At 42.6% G+C, this 19,441-nt stretch overlaps 2 protein-coding genes across 5 annotated transcripts in view; both read right to left on the bottom strand.

Annotated features, from left to right (window-relative positions):
- Positions 1-3,518, bottom strand: part of LOC310679758 (uncharacterized protein) — a 72,856-nt gene extending 69,338 nt beyond the window's left edge. Inside the window, exons 1-2 of the transcript XR_014512492.1 lie at positions 3,438-3,518; positions 1,042-1,122 (exon numbers count right to left, since the gene is read on the bottom strand). The gene's annotated coding sequence lies outside the window, so the exon portion shown is untranslated. The remainder of the gene's footprint in view (positions 1-1,041; positions 1,123-3,437) is intronic.
- Positions 3,519-9,856: 6,338 nt separating this feature from the next.
- PTGS2 (prostaglandin-endoperoxide synthase 2) overlaps positions 9,857-19,441 on the bottom strand; it is a gene marked incomplete at its 5' end in the record, with an annotated part of 44,489 nt that continues 34,904 nt past the window's right edge. For 3 of the 4 annotated variants that reach the window (XM_083445327.1, XM_083445324.1, XM_083445326.1), the window contains 5 exons: positions 9,858-10,399; positions 12,393-12,540; positions 15,231-15,517; positions 16,476-16,722; positions 17,306-17,389. In XM_083445327.1, the coding sequence (XP_083301453.1) occupies positions 9,996-10,399; positions 12,393-12,540; positions 15,231-15,517; positions 16,476-16,722; positions 17,306-17,389 (1,170 nt within the window). In that variant the 3' untranslated portion in view covers positions 9,858-9,995. Of the gene's footprint in view, positions 10,400-12,392; positions 12,541-15,230; positions 15,518-16,475; positions 16,723-17,305; positions 17,390-19,441 lie in introns of all 4 variants that reach the window. The other variant, XM_083445325.1, reaches the window with a different exon arrangement.

The raw sequence follows: 19,441 nt of genomic DNA, 5'->3' as shown, positions 1-19,441 counted from the left end.
AAAAACAAAGACCTGAAGACTGAGAATATATAACAGGAAGTAAAAATGGCCCCATAAAGTATGAGATAGAATTTCCTTTCAGCACTGTGAATGGGCGGACCTCGTTTGCTCTGCTCTAGAGAGCAGTGCCATTTTGTACTTCGGATTTTTCCAAGCTTCTGGAATGCACGCCAATCTTTTATTTTAGACGTCGTCTACCTGGCTCATCCCGTGAACTTGCTTAACCAAAGGGATTCTGGTCAGGTTTGGAAGCTTCAGCAATGATGTCTGCATCTGAGGATTTTCGTAGAGGTCTGTACTGATGCAACAATGATAATCGTGACACTCCGCAGCCTCCAACATTGAATATTTTTTCTAGATTGTGGCCAAATTGTGTTGGATACTGGCATGTCCTCTATCTGGCAGGGTTCCAACACAAGAAGACCTGTCAATGTCTCTGAACTTCCTTTATAAAAATATAATTATACAGTGTCTTTCATGAGCACTTAGGCAAATTACATATGACTCCTGACCTGCAGCACTACTGTTAAAATTATGTGTATCATAGTTGTATGCAATTAACCTAACCTATATATAACATAAAAGGTTATTACATAACAAACACAAGTAGATTTGATGGACTTACAGAACACTTTACAGAAATTATTGGCCTAAAGCACTAGTTCTCAAACTCCACTCCCCACCCGCCACCATGGACTACTTGAAAATTGCTGCTGGTCTTAGCAGACCAGCTAATATTTTTCTGCTTCTTACAGCCATTGGAATGCAGTGTGCTGCATGCTGTATGATTTACTGTTGTACTTTTGTTGCTTCTTTTCTTTCTTATATTGTATTTTATTTCATCACAGTTTGCATTCCCCAGAATCCAAAGAGTGATGCAACATGAGAAAGAAAAAGAGCAAAATACATTCATTTGTCCGGTTTTGTTTCATAAAATGTATATGCCACTTGGTAGAGATAAAACAATAAAATCAAGAAAGAGTGACAACAATGCTTCAGAACATACAGAAAGTTAAAATACTGAAACAGATTAAAATTCACCTGAATGAAGGTCATAAGATACTGGTGGTCCCCTGACCACAGTCTGGGAACCCCTTGGCCTTGTTTTCTCCCGAAGATATCCTATAAGGCAGAGGAGGCTTAGGATCAGAGTTTTCCTTCTCTTAGATGGGCAACCTTCCCAGGTTGACAAGCCCCATCTGCCCCTCACTTTCCTCTACAGCCCCTCTACCTTCTCAACCTCTGGCCCACTACTGGTCTCATGTGCAGAGGAAGTCCCTGTTCTGCCACCACTTTCAGATGAAGTCTGCCCCCCCCCCACTTGCTAGAAGAGCTTCATAGTTTAGGGAGATCATAGGCAGAGATATTCAACTGTGGTCCTTCAGTTGTTGGGATTACAACTCCCATCAACTTTGCTGTTGGCTACAATGCCTGATGGAAGTTGTAGTCCAGAATCTGGAGAGCCACAAATTCACCATCCTATAAAACATATTTTCCCTGAATGAATGTGAAGTACATACAGTGGTACCTCGGGTTAAGTACTTAATTCGTTCCGGAGGTCCGTTCTTAACCTGAAACTGTTCTTAACCTGAAGCACCACTTTAGCTAATGGGGCCTCCTGCTGCCGCCGTGTTCTCATCCTGAAGCAAAGTTCTTAACCCGAGGTAATATTGCTGGGTTAGCGGAGTCTGTAACCTGAAGCGTATGTAACCTGAAGTGTATGTAACCCGAGGTACTACTGTACTTTGAAATTATTACAACTCAAAATGGGTGGTTACTCCATTTCTGGTTGGCTCAATATACAAAGAACTAATATTTCATAGTTTTATATTTATTTCAAAGACCTCTGAATTGTATTGTTGGATAATTCAGTTTTATGAAAGAACTAGAATTTTATTAGCGGAACATTGTATAATTATGTGTCTTGATTAATTACTCATGTCCAGACACTTAGCAACTCTCGTTTTTATTGCTAAACAGAGGAAGTTAGTGTTGCCTCAGTAACAGGAAACGCAGTTCTTAATTACATGTTAGAACCAGAAGCAAAAGAACTGCTTCTTAACAGGGTGGTTAAAACAGTAAAATGGTAAATGCAACTGCAACTGCAAAGTGCTGCACAATGGGGGGGGGATTATATTTCACATATATGCTCATGGGGGTGGGTTAACTCATAATGGCTGTCCAGGAATGAGACCTTGGCCTTGTAGCGGATAGCTTGATGAAGATGTCAAACAAGTATGTGGCAGCTGTGAAACAGGTGAATGCCATGCTAGGAATCCTTAGGACATAGGTAGATTGAGAATAACCCTGCCATTATTACAAACCTATGGTGTAGTTATGGGACGCTGTGGTCTAAACAACTGAGCCTCTTGGGCTTGCCGATCAAAAGGTCGGTGGTTCAAAGTGCAAGTAGATAAATAGGTACCACTCCGGCGGGAAGGTAAACGGCGTTTCCGTGCACTGCTCTGGTTTCACCAGAAGCGGCTTAGTCATGCTGGCCACATGACCCAGAAGCTGTCTGTGGACAAACGCCGGCTCCCTTAACCAATAAAGCGAGATGAGCGCCGCAACCTCAGAGTCATTCGCGACTGGACTGAACTGTCAGGGGTCCCTTTCCCTTTACCTTATGGTGTAATTACACTTGGAATATTGTACTATGAACTGTTCTGGTACGGTCACCTCAAAAAGGGTATTGTAAGAGCTGGAAAAGGTTCAGAAATGAGGAAGCAAAAAGATCGAGGGGATGAAGCAACTCCGCAGCGAAGAAAGGTTGCAACATTTAGGGCTTTTTGGTTCAAAGAAAAGGCAAGTAAGTGGGGATGTTATAGAGGTGTGTAAAATTACTCATGGTGTGAATAAAGTGAGGAAAAGTTTGCAGGCCCAGTCACAGAGCTATCCTCCCCACCCCCAAGCCAGCGACCAGCTGACCTGTGGCAGAACAGACTCAGGGAGACAACCGATGGGATTGAAAATGGCCACAACCTCATTGATTACAGGTGTAGGTGGATCTTTGGCTCAGGCATTGGGTGTATATCCATTTCAGCCTCTTGCTGGAGGGCTGAAGGGACTCTGGTGGCGCTGTGGTCTAAACCACTGAGCCTCTTGGGCTTGCCGATCAGAAGGCCGGCAGTTCGAATCCCCGCGATGGGGTGAGCTCCTGTTGCTCTGTCCCAGTTGCTGCCAACAAAGCAGTTCGAAAGCATGCCAGTGCAAGTAGATAAATAGGTACCACTGTGGTGGGAAGGTAAACAGCATTTCCGTGCGCTCTGGTTTCTGTCACAGTGTCCTGTTGCACCAGAAGCGGTTTAGTCCTTCTGGCCACATGACCCAGAAAGCTGTCTCTGGACAAAGGCCGGCTCCTTCGGCCTGAAAGCGAGATGAGTGCCACAACCCCATAGTCGCCTTTGACTGGACTTAACTATCCAGGGGTACTTTACCTTTGGGGGGGGGGCTGAAACCACTGCATGTCGAGCCAGGATTTTAGCACAACTGGCCCTTTTAGGTGTCGCTGCTCAGCTGGTCTTGGCTGTGAACAGTAAAGGAATTCTCAAAGCCCTGGGTTCTGATTGGGTCATTTGAACCCAGCTACTGGTTGGGAGGTAATGGTTCCAATGGCATTTCCATTCAGCTGGTGACCAGGCGGAGAAGGAGGCGGAGAGCGAAGGTTTGCAACTGACGCCCATCAGGGAAGCAGTGAGCATCCATTTTCACCTTCCCATAACATTAAGACTTGGGGACATCCAATCAAGCTGAAGGTTCGATGATTCCCGCCAGACAAAATAAAGTGTTTCTTTCCATGCAGAATTCATTGTGTGTTGAGGTCCCCAAGCCACCCCCAAATTAATTCACACTTCACACAGGAATTTTTGTTTAAGGTTTTTTGGCATAATTTTGGCCACAACTTTATTAAAATACAAAATGCGAGTGGTTGCTTAGGCATTGGTTGCGACTATCTGTCCCCGCCCAGGGACAGAACTGACATCTGCAAACCTGCGAAGTCAGTAAAGGAAAACATTTTGGGGAGAAACTGGAGCTCGGTGCCAGACCCTCACCTCTCCCCAAATGCTCCCAGGGGCTCTTGCGTGGCCCTAGCCCCTTGCCAGGGGTTCAGACAAGAGCATGGCAAGCCCCTGGATTCCTTTACTGGAATACCCTTGCAGCAGCAGCAGCAGCATTGGAGGAGCAGGCACAGCCAACTTAAATGCTTGTTCCCTAAGGGGCAAACACACTGTTGTCCTGGGGATGTTAAAATGCATGTTGTTTCAAGGGCTGCCTCCCTGTGCTTGATTCAGTCTCTAGAGGGGCAAGCATGTTGGTCGGCTGCAAGAGACAAGCCTGAGGTGGAACAGCAAATGCCACTGCCCGCCTGTCCCATCCAATGTGGAATTGTGGCGAGACGAGGACTCCATAAATCGCTCAGAGGTAAGGTATCAGGCTGAAGTCACCTTTCACTTTCGCAAGTCGCTGCTCGGAGCGCTGATTCCCCTGCAGTGGTGATGAAAGGGTGGAGCGTTCTCCAAGGAATGCGAAAAAAGAAACCCACAATAAAATGAAAATGAATGGGTGTTAAAAAATGATTAGCTAGCAGGACAGGTCTGAACAAAGAAGGCACACCTATGATTCCTGTCTCCTGATGTCCAAAATAAAGGTATACACCTGGTTACCAGGAGAACGCACAAGAAAAACAAAGAGAAAACACCTCTGGGCTTGGCTGGATGGTGATTTCCCTCTATTCAAATAAGGAGGGTTTTTGAAGGAGTTGTAGCTTCTTGGTGGGGGTGTACAGAGGAGGTTCCCAATTCAGCTTCCAGTTAAAAGGATCTCATAGATATTCTTCAAAATATGTCTACCTGACACTGCTTACTACAATGCTCCACAGCAGTTTTGAGGATGACACAGGGTGTGGTGGGAAGCGAAGTCCAGTTGCACAAGCTAACGTCATTCCGCCTGCACATTCATTTCGTTGAATACCACCCAAAACGTTATTTCACATACAAGTTACCTCATCAAGGATCATACCTCCTCACTGGTTGCTAAGCAATGCTCCCAAATAACCCTCTTGGTTGGCTGTCTTCAACACCAACAGGGTTAACTCTTAAATTGCAAACTGAATGGTTGCTGCTGTTGCACTTCTACAAAATTTGCATCCTTCCCTCTGTGTCCTGCATGGCAAAATAGACAACAACAGCTTCAAGGGGAAATGGAGGCAGTGAGAAGGATTAAAGGTTCTTTCTCCCAGATCTGTATGTGTCTGTTTGTCCGTCCATCCATCCATCCATCCATCCATCCATCCATGGCAATCCTCTTCAAAAACTTCCATACCAAATAAATCCTGACTCTGGCTTGGCCTTTAGGAGTCCCTGAATTGAACAGTAAAGCAGCAATCATGACTTCCATTGTCACGATTCCCAACCAGATGCAACTCATGTTGGGGAATAAACAGAACTGATCGCATAAATAATGGTAAAAGCCAGCCTCGCTTTAACTCCTGTACCCAGAGATTACGTATTCATCTTGCACGGGCCAAAAGAGAGACAGGTGACCTACATGAGTCAGTAGATCAGATATGATCCAGTATGACAGTTCTTGTTGAATGGGAAAGTTGAGGTGCAATGCACAATTATGCACTTGAGTTTACAGTCTGGCTACCAATGTTTGGCTTTGAAGTCCTACATCACCCTCTGGCTTCATGATAAATCACTTTCTCGCAGTACAATAGGTTTTATTTCATCAAACCATGGCCTGACCTTCATGTTGACACAACGTCTGAGTTGTAATCATAACTGGTGCATAATATATGTTTCTCGGGCATGCAACGGGCACATTCTTGCCCCAATGCATCATCCCAGGCCTGCCTATGCCCAAAGGGAAGGCGGGTCCCTTCAATAGCATCTCCATTCATCATTCTGAGATGCACCAGAAATGCAAGGCAGTGAACCCCTCTCATCCCCAAGCCTCCTTCTCAGTTACCCAGATCTGAGTTTTTAAGCAGCATCTGTTATGGCTACAGAGAATTGTTACGATTCCAGCAACTGTGGCTTGTGTAGACCATACTCATTCTTTAGGACAGGGTATTGCAGGGGTTATCTCTCTTCTGCAGTGGGGGATTTCAAAGAATCATAGAGTTGGAAGGGACAGCGAGGGTCATCTAGTCAAACATCACGCAATACAGTAATCTTTCACCCAGCATGTGGCTCAAACCCACAACACTGAAATTAAAAGTCCTATGCTCTACCAACTGAGCTGTTCAGGGTTTTTCATTTCCCCAATGCTGCCTTGCTGCTCTAAAAAAAATGTTGTGTTAAAGGTTTTAGAAAGATCAACAATGCTCTCCATGACACACCTTCTAATACAAATGAAAGGCTTTGTGTTGTTGCATTTATTTTAACGATCTTCTGGAAAAATTACCCCATGTGAAAAGAGGGAAGTAAACATCAAGCAAGGTACATGGCGTGCCTTTTGCAATTTACCTTCCTGAATCAACAATGCACGCACAATTGTCCCCTCCCACACAGTTCTGCATCCATTCATCATGCGTTCAGTGTGAGGTTTCTGGTCACCTTCCTACTAATGCACACATAGATGTAGAGGGAAATGAATGGAGGTTCTGTTGGTGTGAAGCTGGGAGGAATCAGGCAATAAAAGGCAAATGGGTGTGGGGGGAGTGGGTTTGGGAGTGGGCTGGAGAATGGATGGATAGTTGAATGAACACCAACCATCTGCTGAGCCTGGTCATAGGGGTGGAGCACACAGGTGGCCACTTAGATCAGCGGTGGGGAACTTCGGGTATCCAGGACCATTCCCATTAACAGGGTTACTGCAGACAGGTCAAGAAAGTGGTTTCTGCATGTTCTGGAGAGGGAAGCGAGGGGCAGGTGGGGCTGGTCAACCTGGGAAGGCTTCTTAGGAGAAGGAAAACTCTGATCCTAAATCTCCTTTGCCTTGCGGGTATCTTCAGGAGAAGAAAAGACTAAGGAGTAAACCCTACAGAAATCCAGAGTGGAGTCCCTAAGATCACTGGAAGGACAGATCCTGAAGCTGAGACTCCAATACTTTGGCCACCTCATGAGAAGAGAAGACTGCCTGGAAAAGACCCTGATGTTGGGAAAGATGGAGGGCACAAGGAGAAGGGGACGACAGAGGACGAGATGGTTGGAGAGTGTTCTCGAAGCTACCAGCATGAGTTTGACCAAACTGCAGGAGGCAGTGGAAGACAGGAGTGCCTGGCGTGCTCTGGTCCATGGGGTCACGAAGAGTCAGACATGACTAAATGACTAAACAACAATGCCTCCTTCCAGCAACTCCTGCAGCCAAGCTGGTGCCAAACATATTGCTCTGCTTTCCTTTGGACCACATCAGCGAGGCCAAGAGAGGGGTCTTGTTGTCTGGGCAGCCCAGGACCTCCAGACACACTGTGAGAAGAGGATGCTGGGGTAAATGGACCATTAGACTTAAATCCAGAAGGCTCTTCTAGTATCTCATGCCTCTCTTGAGTATTTTTTGCTTGGCTGGAAGGTGTCATGAAACTGTAATAAAGTCTCTTCTTTGTCTGGATGGAGAAAAGAGCTACGTGTGTGTGTGTAGAAACCTCTAAGTTTTGCAAGACTGGACCATTGCTCCATGCTACAGGGTAGCAACCCCACTAGAGAGTTGAGACTGCAGCTTTGATAGGAATTGGCCCAAATGCAGGAACATGAATGTCTGTAGAAAGGGGGTGATTGCCTCCTCAGATGAGTTACGGTACCCAGATTCCCAGTTTTCTTCATCTTCTTTTTTTACAAAACTAAATTTATGGCATTTATAGAAACTAAAATATGAGGCAGAACACAAATGGGGCCCTAGTCTGCTCAGCTTTGTGAGGAACCACCTGAGGAACCACAGTGTTTCTAGCCAATGGATAATGTCATAACAACGTTTGATATTAAGAAAGCAGATCTAGTCAGTTAGACAAAGAAAGCCTAGAATGTAACACCATTTTTTTAGTCTCTAGAGAAGGATTCTTTATATTTATGCTGGTCTTGCCTTGTGGGGGAAAATGATTGCTGTGCCATAGAAAACCATTTGGGTATCCAAGACTTTAAGGTAGTTGTGACTCAAAAGCATTGATGACCTTTCCAACTTATTTCATGCAAATAATGTATTTTTTTCCTGTTAATTTTGTAAACATTTTAAAAATTAGTCTGGTAATGCAGAAGAAGTCCATTGTCCAGGATGTGACAGGGCTCTGGTATCCTGGTATGAAAGGGGAAGAGAACTTAAAAGGGAGAAGTGAGGCACCAGAAAGAGATGAAGAAACTTCTAGGTATAAGCTAATCAAAAGAACCAAGAGAAATGGAATAGAGTGTTCTCAAAACAAAGAGGACAATTAGCCCTATAATTTGTGGGCACAACCCACCAGAAGTTCTCCTGAGCAACCTCCATTGAGTGCTACAAAAGCCCAAACAGCAGACCTCATAGAGCTCTCTCAAGAGTTTCCTGGTGACTTTTGTCCATATTTCCTTGGGTTATAACAATATTTCCTTTTCCAGCAATATTTTCTTCATTATCATTTTGGTTTAACAGATAATCATTATATCAATTGCCAGAGTACAAATAACAGAGGGTTTTTCAACCAAGAGGGCCAGTAATGTACAGACTTCGGAACCATACTATTAAAAATTCTTAAGCAATATGAAAATTTCTTAAGCAATATGAAAATTTTAATACCTACAATATGAGAATAAGGTTGCAAGTTACCAGTCGATTAGAGAAATAATGGTCTGATTCAAGGGCCTTGAATTTGCAAAACTGACGATAACCAAGCTATTAATCAGAGTGCATATTTGGTTTATTTTCTGGTTTATTTTTTACAAATTATGTTTATAGTTCTTTTTCATAAGTGTTTATCAGCCAACTTGAAAAGTGTCAGCATCCAAAAGTTGAAATGACCAGATATAAGCGGCTGTGTTATAAAAAAGCTCTGGAACATACAGTCCTATATCTCAAATCACATTTGTGAGGCCTAGATGGGATCTGGAACTCCACTTCTCACAGCTGAAAAGAGGAAGCATAAGCCCCTCACCACTTGCAACAGCTGAAGGCAATTTATGGGTTTAGAAAGCGGCCATTTGGCTGTTAGATCTCATTTCAAACTGCATAGCTAATAAGGAATGGTTTTAGCATGATTTAATAACAGGATTTATTGTTCCATAAAATTTCACTTCTAGACACCTAAAATGGTTCCATATTTAGGGTCCTTCTTGTCAAGTTTAAGAGGCAGAGTTATCATTTCTGTTCAGGTTTAAGCAACATAACTCATGCCCTGATCCATTTTGGAATACAGTGGTGCCTCGCAAGACGAAAAGAATCCGTTCCGCGAGTCTCTTTGTCTTGCGGTTTTTTTCGTCTTGCGAAGCAAGCCCATTAGCGGATTAGCGCTATTAGCGCTATTAGCGGTTTAGCGGCTATTAGCAGCTATTAAAGGCTTAAGGGATTAGCGGATTAGCCGCTAAAAGGCTATTAGCGGCTATTAAAGGCTTAAGGGATTAGCGGCTTAGCTGCTAAAAGGCTATTAGCGGCTTAGCTGCTAAAAGGCTATTAGCGGCTTAGATCAGCTGATAAGCGGCTTAGATCAGCTGTTAAGCGGCTTAGCGATCAGCTGTTAAGCGGCTTAGCGAGCAGCTGTTAAGCGGTTTAGGGGCTTGGGAAAAAGGGGGGGAGGGGAAAAAAACCCCAGGAATCGCAAGACATTTCCATCTTGCGAAGCAAGCCCATAGCAAATTCGTTTTGCGAAGCACCTCCAAAACGGAAAACCCTTTCGTCTAGCGGGTTTTCCGTCTTGCGAGGCATTCGTCTTGCGGGGCACCACTGTACATCTTTCTAGTACAGTAGATATTCTGAAAAACCGAAAGGTTCGGTCCTGCAGATCTAAGCAGAACATGCCTTTAAAGTGGTTTTTGTTAGCAGCAGCAGCAGAAGCAATGATATAAATAAATGAATATGCAAAACACTGTTCCCTATAGTTCAGCAAACTGTTCTTTTGATCGTAACGGTGGGCCAGTCTTGTCTCTTGCTGTGCTGGAGGTGCTGACGTTATTCGTTGCTGCTGTTGTGGGGTTTATGATATGGAAAGCCACAAGAGGACAGCCTTCCACATTGTTGCAGATAAGGTTTTGGATGGAGGCTGTGTTCACTATGTCAAAGCCAACTTTGCCCCCAAAGGTGCTGGGCTTCCAGTACTCTGGTGAGCAAATAGCGTTTCCAAAGAGACCTTTCAAAGAGAACGGTGCCCCAATTTCTATCATGGTCTCACCAAATATACCTCCAGGATATGGTTTTTCTACAAGAAGAGCTGGGTAGAACTCCATAGCATCAATATCCCCATAGAGTTCTTCAAGTTCTGCAGCCATTTCTTTTTCTCCTGTGATAACAAGAGGCAAAAATCATGGTTAAGCAGGGAATCTCCAACAGTTGAGGGGATGGTTTTGTATATGATTGCAAATCATTAGCGGGTTCTTCTCTGAGGTCCTGAGAATAAGAAAGGAAGTTGCCTTACAAAGGAGGACAGGGAGAGACCCTGACTCATTAGTGTTGCAAAAGCTGCCATGAAATAGAAATGGTATGGTGGGGAAGTCAAGCTCTGCAATCCTGAATAAATTTTGCATCAACAGGGAGAAAGTCAATGCAGCGGCAGAAGAATGAATGAATCATATTACAAATCTTTTCAAGGAAAGCTATGGTTGACACAGAATAGTCTTATGGAAAACTATCTCCTAGAAGGACTCCCCACAACCTCTGCTTTCTTCCTTTCCATCCTTAGAACATGCAGTTTCTCTTTTGAGCATCTCTCCTTACAGCTTGAGGGGCGCGGGTGGTGCTGTGGGTTAAACCACAGAGCCTAGGACTTGCCGATCAGAAGGTCAGCGGTTCGAATCCCCACGACGGGGTGAGCTCCCGTTCCTCGGTCCCAGCTCCTGCCAACCTAGCAGTTTGAAAGTATGTCAAAGTGCAAGTAGTTAAATAGGTACCGCTCCGGCAGGAAGGTAAATAGCGTTTCCGTGTGCTGCTCTGGTTCGCCAGAGGCAGCTTAGTCATGCTGGCCACACGACCCAGAAGCTATACACCGGCTCCCTCGGCCAATAAAGTGAGATGAGCGCCGCAACCCCAGAGTCGCCCATGACTGGACCTAATGGTCAGGGGTCCCTTTGCCTTTTACCTTACAGCTTGAAAAGACAGTACATGTTCTCAGTGGAGGGGCTGCAACTACCCAATCTCTAATAAAAGACAACAGAGCTTTTCTACAGGAACTCAACACTTTTTAAAAACTAATAATAATAATAATAATAATAATAATATTTAAAAAAAAATCCTTCCAGTAGCACTAAGTTTGTTATTGGTATGAGCTTTCGTGTGCATGCACACTTCTTCAGATACACTGAAACAGAAGTCACCAGACCCTTATATATAGTGAGAGGGTGGGGAGGGGTATTACTCAGAAGGGTGATGGGAATGGGTGATTGGCTGATAGGTGTAGTAAACCTGGTGGTAAGCGATGGTGTTTTCTGGTCATATCCGTTTGGTTTCTGTGGTGGAAGCAATCGATGTACAGATCTAGTGTGGTATTGCATCCATCAGGAGGGGTCCATGTGGAGTCCCTTTTTGTGTAACTCTTTTTAAGTGGTAGTTGGTGGTCAATGTTCTGTTCATTAATGTGTTGGGAGCGTGGTGGTTGTTCCCCAGTAGGTTGAGAGATGTTGTGCTGTGAAGATGTTGTTTGTTCTACTTTGTCTTGTTTTTGTGTGTGTTGAAAGTATTCCTTCCGGCATAAACGGCAGAAAAATGCTTCCAGGTCCCCGCAGAACAGAATCATGTGTGGGGATTTGGCAGGACAGAATGATAGTCCACGTGAAAGGACTAATAACAATTTATTATTTATACCTTGTCCATCTGGCTGGGTTTCCCCAGCCACTCTGGGTGGCTTCCAACAAAATATTAAAATACAATAGTCCGTCAAACATTAAAAGCTTCCCTAAACAGGGCTGCCTTCAGATGTCTTCTAAAAGTCTTCTAAAAGTCTGGTAGCCTTTGTCGACACACTGAGTAATTCATTTATTGGTTATATTGCTTGAATCTTGGATTTGGATTTGAACATTTGAGCGCCAACTTGAGGGCCTTTTGGGATGAGAGGCAGCATAGAACTGAACTATGACCTAGTCTAACTCAACCCATTGGAGCATCTAGTCTTTAGCCGCCTACACAATCCTGGACCTGCTAATTGCTTTCCTTTAATTGGAGATGCCAAGAATTGGACCCCAAACATCCCCATGCAATGCAGATGTTTGATCTCCATGCTGTGCAGCCTTGCCCCCCCAAATGAAGCTCTTGTTTTTCTATAAGTAGAGGACAAGTCTTACCTGTGAGCTCTTCAAATGACTGAAAGGGTTTCAGCATAAAGTGCTTCCGATACTCATTCATGGAGCGGTATCTCATCTGTCGGCTTTGATCAATGGAGGCTTTCGCTACTTTCTGCACCGCAGCAGGGACATTCCGTCCACCAGATATCTGTTATCAAAGAAATGGAGTAATGTGAGTACCAAAAAGGTAAAGGGACCCCTGACCATTAGGTCCAGTCGTGACCGACTCTGGGTTTGCGACGCTCATCTCGCTTCATTGGCTGAGTACAGCTTCTGGGTCATGTGGCCAGCATGACTCAGCCGCTTCTGGCAAACCAGAGCAGCGCACTGAAACGCCGTTTACCTTCCCTGCACTTTGACCTGCTTTCGAACTGCTACGTTGGTAGGAGCAGGGACTGAGCAACAGGAGCTCACCCCGTCGCGGGGATTCGAACTGTCAACCTTCTGATCGGCAAGTCTTAGGCTCTGTGGTTTAACCCACAGCACCACCCGCATCCCTTTTGTGAGTAACAAAATGGAGCTTAAATGCTGCATATGTTGGCACAAGTATGGCATGGCGTTCCATAACACCTACAAGCCTTGCCACCATGGTTCCAAAAATAGGAATGTGAGGTTTTGGAGTTGGCCTTCCTTTGGGTAGAATGGAGAAGTAGAGAAAACACAGGGGACTGCGTTAAACTTGGTTACTTCAGACAGAGCTGTATGTTCTCACTGAGACTAAACTCAGAGTCCAGTTCTCACACAGAAAAAAAAAACTTCAGGGAAAATACTAGACTTGAATTCTTCTCCACAACTTCTAGTTTTGTATACAGAAGGAACATTTTTTAGAAGAGAAAACTGAGGAACATTCCATCATGCAAGTTCCTTCAAGCAGAATAGTGAACAGGTTTGCCACTTCAGTGATAAAAGCTACTTTTCTACAAGTATACGTAGAGAAACGACCCTAACTAATAATGTCTATTGTGCATTTGTTGCATTACAAACTGATCAAATGGAATAGTAGGCCATAAGAACTTCTGGCCCCTTTGAAATCAACCAGACTTCAAATGTAAAAGACGCTCATCTCTTGATTTACAATGTAAAACTGCTTGTGCTATTCAGCCTTCTGTCAGAAAATGAAACGACAGGAGAGCAATAAAAGCTGCTGCCACAGAGAAAGCTGCATATACTGCAAAACTGTTCACCAAATCTCAGAAGGCCCCATTGATAATCATTCTGTGTTTAAAGGCTTTTCATTTTTTTTAATAAATATTTTTATTAAGTTTAACATAGGAAAAAATAAAAAAGCATACAATAAACAACAAACAGAACAAAAAAAAATACACAATTACAAAAAGAAAAAGGAAGAAAAAAAAAGAATAAAAATGACAAGAATAAAAACAATTTTATCTTCATACTGTTCCTTGCATTAACTTGTTTCTCCGACTTCCCCAAGCCTCCCTTCCCTGTATTCCAGGTCATACCATCAGACAGCAAATCCCTTCCCTCTGTCTTAAATAAATTTTTATCTTAATTTAAATATCCTAATTTAGCTTATTCAATTCTTACATCTTAAAATGTTGGGTCTTTTAATCTTTAATTTTTTTAACTAATAACCTTGTTACATTCAATCTGATGTCTTCTAACATTCATTAATCTTATAATATTTCTGTAAATAATCTTTGAACTTCTTCCAATCTTCTTTCACCGTCTCTTCTCCCTGGTCTCTGATTCTGCCAGTCATTTCAGCCAGTTCCATATAGTCGATTACTTTCATCTGCCATTCTTCCAGAGTGGGTAGTTCTTGTGTCTTCCAATGCTGTGCGATGAGTATTCTTGCTGCTGCTGTAGCATACATAAAAAAAGTCCTATCTTTCTTTTGCACCTGTTGGTCAACCATGCCCAGAAGAAAGGCTTCTGGTTTCTTCAGAAAGGTGTATTTAAACACTTTTTTCATTTCATTATAGATAATCTCCCAGAAGGTCTTAATCCTTGGGCACGTCCACCAAAGGTGAAAGAATGTACCTTCAACTTCTTTACATTTCCAACATTTATTATCGGGCAAGTGATAGATTTTTGCTAACCTGACTGGGGTCATGTACCATCTGTATATCATTTTCATAATATTCTCTCTTAAGGCATTACATGCCGTAAATTTCATACCAGTGGACCATAACCGTTCCCAGTCAGCCAGCATTATATTGTGGCCAACATCTTGTGCCCATTTGATCATTGCAGATTTCACCGTCTCTTCCTGTGTATTCCATTTCATCAGCAAGTTATACATTCTTGACAAGGTCTTAGTTTTGGATTTTTAGCAATTCTGTTTCCAATTTTGATTTTTCCACCTGGAAGCCAATTTTTCTATCCAATTTATAAGCCTCCATTATCTGATAATAATGAAGCCAATCACGGACTCTACTTTTTAGTTTGTCAAAACTCTGCAGTTTCAATTTATCTCCATCTTGTTCTAGGATCTCCCAATATTTTGGCCAGTTGGCCTCCATATTGGGTCTTTTTAAAGCTTTTGCTTCCATTGGTGACAACCACCTTGGGGTCTTATTTTCAAGTAAGTCTTTATGTCTAGTCCATACATTAAACAATGCTTTCCTGACAATGTGAATTTTAAACATTCTATGCACTTTAACTTTATCATACCATAGATATGCATGCCAACCAAACACATTGTTAAATCCTTCTAAATCCAATATATCTGTATTTTCAAGAAGTAGCCATTCCTTCAAATTGTGTTTAAAGGCTTTTCAGACACAAGGGTGACTTACAATACAGGAGGACAGTTGTATCATGTTGCCTCAAGATGAAGGCTATGCAATTTCTTAGTAGGAAATATATTCTTACCCTTCCAGCCCTTTGCCTGGAGAAGGATTCCACCATATGGGAAAGGCCATGCTCTAACATGATGGAGTTGTTATAGATGAACTGCTGGTATGTGTACTCTTGGTCATGAATCTGGAAGGTATCAGGGAGGAGAGGGTGCCAGTGGTAAAGGGTGTTGAATTCTGCCGCTATTCTGTTCTGATACTGGAATCTCTGGTTGAAGAGCAGCTCTGGGTCAAACTTCAACTTGAAGTGGTAGCCACTGAGGTGCTGCACGTAGTCTTCAATCACAATCTTGATGGTCTCTCCTGTTTCCCCACAGAAAACAAAAGTCAGTCAGTCTTTTCATTTCCTAAACAATAAAAGGGTAAAGGACCCCATGGCGGTTAAGTCCAGTCAAAGGCAATGAAGTTACTGGACTATGCAGAATTAAATAAACTAACAGGAAGGATCCGAAACCGGCAGGATCAGAATTTTAACGAAGACTGGAGTAAATTTACGGATTATCTGAAAAGTATCTGTGATTATCAGACGATGTTTGTAGGTTTCCAAGAAGTTCTGTGAGGAGTATTATTGGAAATATTGTAAAAATGGAAAAGGAGAGATGATATGTTTACGAGATGTAAAGGCAATATTAAGTTAAGAAATGCATAAGAAGTGATTAAGATGGAGGATCATCAGAGGTGTTGATGGAAATCCGATAAGATTGTATTTGTGATAAATTATGTGGTACGTTTTATAATTTTGTATAAGAAAACAAACAAACAAACAAAAGTCCAGTCTAAGTGTGCTGCACTCATCTCGCTTTCAGGCCATAGTCTTCAATCACAATCTTGATGGTCGCTCCTGTTTTCCCACAATAAAGTCAAATCTTTTAGTTTTGTTTCCAGAGCAATGTTCAGTCCCTAATCAAATCTGCAGCAAGCCATCCAAAATCCAGCAGGCAAACAGAAAGCGAAACTCATCTGCTGTGGAATGCCATGCTCCCAGTTAAAAGTCACAGCAACATTGAATAATGGAAGAACAGTCCACTTGGATCAATCCAAGTGTCCCTCTTGTCTGGCACTACATTTCCAACGACGGCCCACAAAATGTCCCTGAGATGCTCAGAATCAACAATAGTCAACAAACGGTGATAGAGCTATCTCCCATGAAATTGTCTCGGCCATTTTAAAGACATCTTAGATGATGGCCATCGCCACATCTAGCAGCAGCAAAATTTCATCAAGTAATTGTGTGTTAACCATGAGCAATTGTAAGAATTACCTGTTAAGATCAGGCGGGTAGTTTGGAACAGCTGCTCATCATCCCATTCCGGATGCTCACCCTTCAGGATGTCACAGACCCGGTTGTGTTCCCGGAGCCATAACGTGGCGTACATCATCAGCCCTGGAACCAAACCAAAGACCTCTTGCCCTACAGAAAATTTCAGGTGCTCAGGGACGTGTGGTGGGTAGATCATTTCTGCCTGAGTTTCTTTGACTGAGGGTGGGTACATCTCTCCATCGAACATCTGTAATTAAAAAAACAAATAAATGAGCATGGCAGCATATAGAATCTTCTATCATACTGAATTTCAGCTAAGAATACTAAAATCCAGTTCAAATATAATATGCTTATATGGTACCTCGGGTTAAGAACTTAATTCGTTCTGGAGGTCCGTTCTTAACCTGAAACTGTTATTAACCTGAGGTACCATTTTAGCTAATGGGGCCTCCTGCCGCCGCACAATTTCTGTTCTCATCCTGAAGCAAAATTCTTAACCTAAGGTACTATTTTTGGGTTAGCGGAGTCTGTAACCTGAAGCGTCTGTAACCTGAAGTGTCTGTAACCCCAGATACCACTGTACTTGTCAATTTCCAGTGGATTTCAAGTACAGAGATTTTTGTGAGATTGTGGCATTGTGATAGTCCTTAAATAGTCCTTAAATAGTTATCTAGGGGGGGAAATGGTTGCTGGTGCAGTTACTAAAATGTATGTGGGGCTTCTATGCATCAGAGGGAACACACCACTCTTCCAAGTAAATTCTTTAACATAAATACAATCTCTCTTTTTCTCAACACACTGCAGCGTTTTCAGAAAAAGTCCAAACCAACCTGAAATTTCAGTTTCCCATCCTTAAATAGTCTGAGTTTCAGCTGCCTATCCAAATTCTCTCCGTAGATATGATTTAGATCGACCTGTTGAAATGATAGGAACATGAACGTCCGATTTTTAATTTGACAGATGAGACAGAGAAACAAATAGATTCAGGGTGAAGCCCTTACAAAAAAAGACAGAATAAGCTCAGCAGAGTAAAAGGGATTTTTAAGTTGGTTATTGTATTGATGGAAAAGCTGTTTATAAGAAAATAATAAATATATATATATATATAAAAACAGACAGAATATTACTTAAATATACTAGTTGTCACCCAAAAAAAGTTGAACACTTCGTAAATGTCCAGTAAAATGAGTTATCTCCCTCTAAAAGTTTCAGAATGATATATGCTGCAGTGAGGGTACAACGGAGGAGAGAGTTAGGTCAGTTCTCAAAATACATCATGATTTGAATATTCTTAATTTATAGAAAAATTGTTTTGCTATTGCATGCCTGTATTTGGGTTAAATATAGAATGAGCCCTGGCATATAAAACTGATTTTTTTTCTGATACACAACACAGGGGGGTGGTGATACAAATCATTGTAAACAAGGTTGTTAAGAACGGTTCCTGCTTTCTGAAGGAACTAATAGAAATTGTGTTGCATGCCACCCCAATCTCCAGCGGTATAAGATTCCAGGCACTTACACAGGGTCCATATTTTCTTTTGGAAATGAGGCAGAGTGGAGACTGTGGCATCTTTATGATATAAGGCTTATTTACAAATATATACAACCTGAGCCTACGATGGAGGGTCTCACAGGATTAAAACCCCAAAGGGTCTTGCTTCTCCCATAGCCGTAGCTTTCAATTCAGACAGATGTCAGACATCACGCTCTGCCTTCTGTTTTGTGTCTTAGTCACACAATTCCTAACTCTCACCATTCTAACCTACACTTTGACCCTTGTTTTCTTAATGGCACATCACCCAGGCTTTTACCTCGACCCAGGAGGCTAGCCTGCTTAATAATAATAATAATAATAATAATAATAATAATAATAATAATTTATTTATACCCTGCCCATCTGGCTGGGTTTCCCCAGCCACTCTGGGCGGCTTCCAACAGAACACTAAAATACAATTATCTTTTAACACTTGCTGATTCCAGGGGATTAAAAGCGTCTAGCACATGGAGATGCAATGAGGCTGAGGGTACGTTCTATCATATGTGGTGGACCTGTAAAAGCGTAAAAGGGTATTGGGAAATAATTCATAATGAATTGAAAGAAATGCTTAGAAGTACTTTTCCAAAAAAAACCCCCAGAGTCCTCTTTGTTGGGGATAATTCAGCCTGAAATTCCCAGGTGTCAAAAAAGGTTATTTATGTATGCCACTACTGAGTCCTGTGTTTTGTTAGCACCAAAATGGGAAAACAAGCGAGGTCCCAACTAAAAAAGAATGGCAACTTGAACTGATGGAATGTGTGCAGCTTGTGGACCTAATATATAGAAAAAGAGAACAAGAAGAACATAGGTTTAGAGAAGATTGGAAAATGTTTATTGAATATATGGAGGAAATTGTGTATACAGTGGTGCCCCGCAAGACGAATGCCTCGCAAGACGGAAAACCCGCAAGACGAAAGGGTATTCCGTTTTCAGAGGTGCTTCGCAGGACGAATTTCTCTATGGGCTTGCTTCGCAAGATGAAAATGTCTTGCGATTCTTGAGGGTTTTTTTCGCTCCCCAACCCCTTTTTCTAAAGCGCTAAGCTGCTAATAGCCTTTTAGCAGCTAATCTGCTAATCCCTTAAGCCTTTAATAGCCGTTAATAGCCCTTAAACTGCTAATAGCGCTAATAGCGCTAATCCGCTAATGGGCTTGCTTCGCAAGACGAAAAAACCGCAAGATGAAGAGACTCGCGGAACGGATTCTTTTCGTTTTGCGAGGCACCACAGTATTTGGAAATGTGGGCAGGATTAAGATAAATTCAACAGTGTAAATAAGCTTTGATTGATGTAATAATGGGATACTGAATGGTGTAGTTTATATAAAACACGTAGGGATTTATGTTGCGTGACCAGGCGCAACAGCCCCAGCCCCCAGGGATCATAAGAAGGGAATAAAGACTCTGGAATTAAAAATTAGGCCACAAC

The sequence above is a fragment of the Podarcis tiliguerta genome (genome assembly GCF_965153285.1).
Source record: "Podarcis tiliguerta genome assembly, chromosome: 6".
NCBI lineage: Eukaryota > Metazoa > Chordata > Lepidosauria > Squamata > Lacertidae > Podarcis > Podarcis tiliguerta.
The sequence above is the reverse complement of the archived record's forward strand: the minus strand, read 5'-3'. Positions and strand labels throughout refer to the sequence as shown.